The sequence below is a fragment of the Adiantum capillus-veneris genome, chromosome 3 (genome assembly GCF_014529385.1).
Source record: "Adiantum capillus-veneris isolate H3 chromosome 3, ASM1452938v2, whole genome shotgun sequence".
Lineage (NCBI taxonomy): Eukaryota > Viridiplantae > Streptophyta > Polypodiopsida > Polypodiales > Pteridaceae > Adiantum > Adiantum capillus-veneris.
In genome coordinates this window covers 165716648-165724126 of record NC_140933.1, presented here as the reverse complement: position 1 = coordinate 165724126, position 7479 = coordinate 165716648, and the positions used below count along the sequence as shown (strand labels likewise).

General features: G+C 44.9%; 1 protein-coding gene across 1 annotated transcript; it reads left to right on the top strand.

Moving 5' to 3' along the window:
• Nucleotides 1–5863: 5863 nt before the first annotated feature.
• LOC147462118 (uncharacterized) lies at nucleotides 5864–6814 on the top strand. The gene has a single exon (XM_086502663.1). The coding sequence runs from the start codon at nucleotides 5890–5892 to the stop codon at nucleotides 6241–6243; it is 354 nt and encodes a 117-aa protein (XP_086358789.1). The 5' UTR covers nucleotides 5864–5889; the 3' UTR covers nucleotides 6244–6814.
• The last annotated feature ends 665 nt before the right edge of the window (nucleotides 6815–7479 follow it).

The window sequence follows — 7479 nt, the reverse complement described above, 5'->3', positions numbered from 1 at the left end:
TATTTTCTTTTGCTAAAGCATTAGGTTCATTTTGAGAATCTTTAACAAAAATCATGTACACGGAAATAGAGCTCTTTATTGATTTGTTGAAAGCTGGTGTATGTACAATGGGGATAGTGTTACCCATTTCCTTAGCATCTATATACATGTCTTTTTCCCTGAACTTAAAGGAGATTCTCCTTTCAGGGAATTTAACATTGGCAGCCAGGTGATCAAACCATGGTGCCCCTAGCATTACATCCTCATGCTTGAGAGGAGAGATAAAGAAGTCCTCTTTGTCCACATAGCTTTGGACATGAAGCCTCAATTTCCCGATTAAGGGAGTGACTGAAGCTTCTTGCCCCTTGGAAGCACTGTCTGCGGGTAGGACATCTCCCATCTCGTAGGCTTGTATGCCTAGCTTGGTGGCCAAGTCTATAGATATAAAATTGTGAGTAGAACCAGGATCAAAGAGAATAAAAGCATCATGTTCTCTTACCTTTCCCCAAGCATGGCATAGAGGAGATCCTTTGTGGTGAATTTGGTGAGTCTCCTCCTCTTGGATTTCAACCAAGGTAGCTCTAGGAGGATCTTGGCGGTTGTTCTTTTGGGGACAAGCGTGGTACGCATGCCCTTGTTCACCGCACTTGAAACACCGGTTATCCTTGCGATAACGCTCAAGCTCTTCAGTAGAGAGTTTGTTTTTAACTTTGTAAACTCCCTTCTCTTTAGCTTTGTTGGAGTTGCCCTTAGGAGACTTTTGGACATTGTCCTTCCCCTTAGGCTCGTTGGAACCCTTGTTTTCCGTGGGCTTATTATTTCTTTTAGCCCCAGTTTGGAAATTGATTCGAGAGGCCATCATAGAATGGTGTATTACCGCCGATATGGTATGTGGCCTTTGGGAGTTGACATACTCCGCCATTTCTTCGGTTAAGCCCGCACAAAATTGTTGCTTTTGCTCTCCAAAATCCAACTTTTTGAACACAGTGGCTTTGAGTTGTAGGTCCCAAAACTTGTCTACATATTTGTGGATGGATTCATAGGGAGAGAGCTTTAAACTTCGTCATTCGGTGAGTACTTTGTCTTTGGCATCGGTGGCCAAAAACTGCTTCATAATGGAAGCTCTTAAAGCTTTCCATGTTCGTGGAGCTTCACTGTTGGCTCGTAGGCTAGACCACCATTGTCTGGCGGACTTTTGAAAGTGCATAGCTACATGGCGTAGCTTAGAGGACTCCGTGAAGCCCTCATCTCCAAACGCCGCATCAAACTGTTGGATAAAGGCCAAGACTTTGTCCATAGCACCAAAGGTGCCATCATAGGTAAGGAAAGAGATGCTCTTCCAGCCCTCTTTGAACTTCTTGAGCTTGGACGACCTCTTCCATGCGGCATAGGATTTCCTATGGACTCTTATTTTTGATGGTTCAAAGGCTGCACCATCACTTTCTTCAGAAGGTGAAGAATTTGAAGAAGGTGGAGAAGAGGGTGACCTCTTTCTCGCCTTTTTCTTGTCTTGATCTTCGTCGTCTTCACCATCACTTTCATAAGAGGAAGAGGATGAAGAAGATGGAGAAGAGGGTGTCCTCTTTCGCGCCTTTTTCTTCTCTTGATTTTTATCATCCCTCTTTGAATTATGGTGTGGAGGAGGGTGCGATGGTCTTCTCCGCTTTGGTGGTGATGGAGAGCATTTAGCCCGCCGTCTTCGTGGAGCCATCTCCGTCGAGGTGGCGGGAGACTCACTTCTTTCTCATTCCTTCGATGGAGGCTCTTGAGTTCTCCTTTGGGAAGTAGATGCATCATCAAGAAGTAAATTCTTGAGCCCTTCGTATGGATTCTCTTCTTCTTCCCGAATCGGAGAGAGACCTCTTTTGGAAGTCTCACAAGGAGGCTTCCTAGGTGTTCTCTCGTCATGGTGGTGAGCTTGGATAATCCCATGAGCACGGAGCTGCCGTTGCACTTCACTTTGGAGAGATGGATTGCCCATGGCTTGTTGAAGCCTAGAAACAAGATAGTCAACAAGCATCGGAGCATCATTAGTAGCTTGCTCATTAGCAAAATCAAAGTTATCAACATTAATTTCACTCTCTTTACTATTGTCAGCCATTCTAACAACTTTTAGGTGTAAACTTTTTAGGTTTACTTTGGCACTTCAAGCCTTAGTTTCTACTCCTCTTTACCCCTTTAGAAAAAGCACTCAAGCTACTGTACCCGTGGCTCGAATACCATTAATTGCAAGGAATAGAAGAGAGGGTCGTTCAACACCAAAACAGCACCGGCTCCTGTCAAGCTTCTAATAGCTCAATAGTGGTTAAGCCGTAGGCAAGCCCCGTAGGACTCCACTATTAAGACCATAGCTCTCGACGGTGATGCCCCGTTAACTGCACGAAGGCAGGCGCACAACAAGGCTGAAAAATCCCTATTCTACTTACTCACAGGCAATTAATAATACCAGCCATTTATAGCTAGCTTGAGGACCTCCCTTCTTGAGCAAGAAAAGAGAAACCTTGTGCTCTGATACCAATGTAACATTTAATGGCCTAAAAACTTGTGTGTAGCGGAAATTAGCATGAACATAGTGGGCATTTCATTAGAATAGATTCCTAATGAGAATTACAAGAGTGCTTGGGTGGAGAGAGCAACAAAAAGCATAACACCTAGTTAGATAGCATGGACAATACTTTCAAAAGAGAGAGAAATTAAGCTATTGACAATAGTTGAGGACCGGATTTGCATGGAGCCGGTCCCCCCTCCAAAAGGCTTTGTATTATGGTTTCTCCCATCAAGAGAGACATTGTACAATACAATTCTTTGTGTTCCTTCAAGACTAGCTAGTGCAATGAAGATGAAAGCTTCATGCACTAAGCAAAACACTCTGCAAACACAACATCAATTATCCCCGGTCTCTGACCCAAGATCTCACACAGCTTCAAAGATGGTGAGAGCTAGCAGGGTATGAGAGTAGATTGAGAGGAAGAAGGAGTATTCTTACGAGAAAGATGTACATCTCCTCACATAATCACTCATATTAGCATAGCTTAGCTTAGTATTTAGCATGGTAGAGGAGATGAGCATGCATTGAAGCTTGGCTCTTGGTTGGATTTGCATCACAAAGCCAAGAGTTGTTGGTGTAGGCCTCCCTTTTCACAAGCTTGGAGTAGGTGATAAGCTTTCCATTAAAGCTTGAGAAGGAGAGAGAGTCTTCTTTTCTTCACACATGAGCTTGTGTGAGTGTGTGTGTGATAATGCCTTCCAAAAATCAGCCCCCTCTCTCTCTTGGTCAACCCCTCTTGCTATTTGCTCATGCTATCCTCTCATTGGACCTCCCCAAGGCTAGCCAATGACAATTATCCTCTCATTGGACCTCCCCAAGGCTAGCATAAGTGATAGCCTTCTGACATGTGTCCCCCTTTCCCCTTTTGTGAGAGCTTTAGGTAATTTAATAATTCAACTAAACTCTCATTGGACCCCTTTGCCTCCTGGCCAATAAGAATCAGGCAAGCCGTTGGGCTGCTGAATGCTCATTGGACCCCTTGGGAGACTGTCCAATAGTCTTATAGAGGACTTAATTCTCATTGGTTCTTTTATTAAGTGTTTTTAAATTAATTAAACTAGATTTACTCTAGCCTAATTCTCATTGGTCCACCTCCAAGGCCATCCAATAGAAATTGGGTACACCTTGTGGGCATTTGGGCTAGCATGTGTCCCTCATTCCATTTGTGTAAAGGGAGCTTGTGTGTGTGTGTGTGTGTGTGACTTTCTCTCTCATCCCCTACAAGTTAGGCTCGCACCCTCCTATATAGGGATTTGAAAAGACTTTTGGGACACACACAAAGCATCCAATTCCCCCCCATGGTTGACCTTTGGACACAACCTTTGAATTTTGGAACCTTAGCATTTTGGAAGTCTTAATGGGCTGAACCTTAGAGTCTTTTTAGCCCATTGTTGCACATGGCTCTTTTGCAGATGGCCCCCCCTTTGGATCCCTACTGTGGCCCGTCTTGGCCCCCCCTTTGGATCCCTACTGTGGTCCGTCTGCTAGCTTAACCAATATTCTAGCTTTTTCTCCCCTGGCACTTCCCCATATTAAATGAAGAGTTTAACATGAGAAAATCATTTAGGAGAATTAGATATTGATTATTATGACAGAAGTGCTCCCAATCCCTAGCTCCCTGCTCGGATGTTGCCCTTTACTTTCAATATGCTACCCCTTGCCATGCAGTAAAGTTGGAAGCCGCACGTAGAGAGAGAGAGAGAGAGAGGCCATGCAGTAACGTCAGAAGCCGCACACAAAGAGAGAGAGAGAGAGAGGCTAAATACATGGAGATGATCTGCTCCTTTGCAGCTAGCTGCAGGTGCGCTCTCTCCCCGATAAACACCAGCTCGCCAATAGAAGCAACAGATTCTCTCTCTCTCTCTCTCTCTCTCTCTCTCTCTCTCTCTCTCTCTCTCTCTCTCTCTCTCTCTCTCTCTCTCCTGCTCGTAAATAGGATCTTGCCAAATGGAATGTCTCTCACTCTCTCCATCCAGAGCGCACTCCCCACTCCCCCACTCAGCTTACAGTTGGCCTTCCTCCAAGCATTGCGGCACCTGGTCCTCACTGCTGCTCGTCCCAACATGAGCTCGCCAAATGGAATGGTCTCTCTCTCTCTCTCTCTCTCTCTCTCTCTCTCTCTCTCTCTCTCTCTCTCTCTCTCTCTCTCTCTCTCTCTCTCTAGCGCACTCCCCACTCGACTGACGGTTGGGTAGCTGGTCCTAGTCCTGGCTACTGGCAGTTCATCACCTCGCTTCCCAGGTCATGCCACGTGAACACCTAAAAAGAGCCTTCCATAATCTACTAACATAATATGGCGGAGATAGTGACCCTTTACACGTGTCACTAGGCTATAAGCCAAAAGTGGGGGAGCGAAAAAGAGAGAGAGTGGGGGAGCGAAGGAGAGAGAGAGAGAGAGAGAGAGAGAGAGAGAGAGAGAGAGAGAGAGAGGTCATTGAAGGCGGCCGGCCGTACTCGTATGGTAATATAGATGACACTTCAAATTAATACTCCATTTTGAACGAGAGTTTGACACGATTAAGAGTCCTGGTCGTTCTTCTTGTATAACTTTTTGGTGTATGAGGGGAGCTGTCGGGCGTACCCTACCCAACTCCGAAAACAAAACAAAAAGTTTGACACAATAGAGAGTCTCTATGCCACTAATTGGGTGTTGAATCCTCTTAAGGCATCCTACAGACCCCTGAATTGCCTGGATACCCACATGATGGAGTCGCATCCAGCAAAGGCTGAGCCTCCCCTTTAAGTGCCACGGGGTCTCAAAGCATGGGATCAATGGTCCCAATTGAAAGGCGGGATGGCGATCGATTTGGATCATTGATCGATTAAATCTAAACTCGGGATCCCGAGTTTAGATTTCGAAAACCTAATCTCGGAGATCAGCCATGTGGATCTGCTGAGATCTAATCTCGGGACGCCTCGCTTCCCCAACCAAGTTTTGAACCTTCGCTATCAGCTTGAGGGGCACATGCCTTGATCAATATGTCCGCGTGCGCCTCGTTGAAATAAATGTGATTTTACATTTATTTGAAGGTAAGTTCGGGATCTCGACATAAAAACTAAACTCGAGATCCCGATTTTAATTTTTGTGGATTCCATCATAAAAATTAAATTCGAGATCCCGAGTTTAGTTTTTATCCATCGATGATCGAAATTTGCGCGCGCTTTTGATTTTGCACAAGAGCCATTGATCCCATGGTTCGGGACCGCGTGGCACTTAAAAAGGTGAAGAAGGGCAAGGGCCGATTGTGAAGAACATTGAGAAAGAAGGATGCGCAAAACGTGAACTCCAAGTCACAACGTGGGCTGTTTGTTAATGAAGCTGTGGCCTAATAACGAGGAAGCGTGCAGGTAATGAAGCGGAGATGGCGGCACGCTATCCCGCACTTGCGGCTCCCGGCCCAGGAGTCGCCGCGTGTGGGAGCGAGGAGCTGGTGCAGGGCTGCTCCCATGTCCTCTATCACCCGCCATATCTGCTCAGCTTTCTTCTTGCTGCCGCGGCTGTGCTCGCCATCGCTCTCTTCTGCTGCGCTGTGCTCGCCATGATGAAGATGGAAGCGCGATCTCCTCTTGATCAGGACGAGAACGGCTCTGCTGCTGCTCCTGGCCAGCAGCTGCCGCCAAATTCGAACCCGGACCGATCATCGGAACGCGTAGTGACGCTTGTTTTGTTCCCTGGAGAAGAGGAGCCTCACACGCTTGCGGTGCCGGTCACTTGAAACGCCCTTTTTGTGCGGTCCTCTTGTGATGCTAAAAAAGCTTAGTTTGCCTGTCCACGTGGCAACCCTTTGGTGCAATCACAAACTGGCGTGGCCCGACACACACACACACACACAGAGAGAGAGAGAGAGAGAGAGAGAGAGAGAGAGAGAGAGAGAGAGAGAGAAAAAGAGACCCTACCTTTCCTTTTGTAGGTATGCGTGTCTAGGGTAGAAAGCAAAGCCTCTTTACATGCAAGAATGGTGGAGCTCTTTGATTCGATGGAGCATGCAATGAGTAGGCCTTTAGGCCTACTCGTAAAGTGGTAATCATACACATGTGATGCGATAATTTATCCTTAGCATGATGCACAATTCTATCAACCATATTTCATAGCTTGGTAATATTATTGTGCAAATCACTTGTGGTTGCCTGATTTCAAGCCATAGCCTAAGCAAACCCAATAGTTTGACACGGTTTGTGATCATAAGAGAAAATACTGTGACATGCATTTATGCATAGAGATCTTGACAAGTGTAGTTGAGTCTAGTATAGCCGTTGGTATGGTTGTAATTCAACATCGTTTTTGAGAGAGAGAGAGAGAGAGAGAGAGAGAGAGCTACTTAAGAAGAATATGTCCAAGGTCCTTTTTCCCAGGTGTAATAAGTCCTAAACATTTGAACACGTGTTTTGGAATTGTAAGTATGTGGATAAGTGGTGGAATTAATGTTTATTTAGTTTGTGGATGTGCCATTGGCAAATAAAGCTCAGGAAATTTACAATGCTCTTTGGACTTGTTAAAACAACAGATGATGCTATGAGTTTTCATATAACATCCCTTAGAGTATGGATGATTGGCAAACAAGAAATGATGTTGTGTTCGACAATCAGGTTGCCTACAGATGCTCATTCCCATAGGAGCTCATCAGATCCACGATCACAGAGGACCTCATAGCTTATGCTCACTACCATAATCCTTCATACAAAAGGATTATGCAAAACATGTAACATCTTCACATCGTATAAACTATTATATAAAATATGAGATGGAGCATCTCTTTGAGAGAGAGAGAGAGAGAGAGAGAGAGAGAGAGAGAGAGAGAAACAATTTTCAAAAGTTATAAGTAGCTTTGTCTTAGAAAATGACTCATAATTTTGAAAAATGAATTTTTAAAAATGACTTGCCTTAGAAAATGACATAATTTTAAAAAATGAACTTTGAAAAATGACTCCCTAAACAAAAATTACTTATAAAT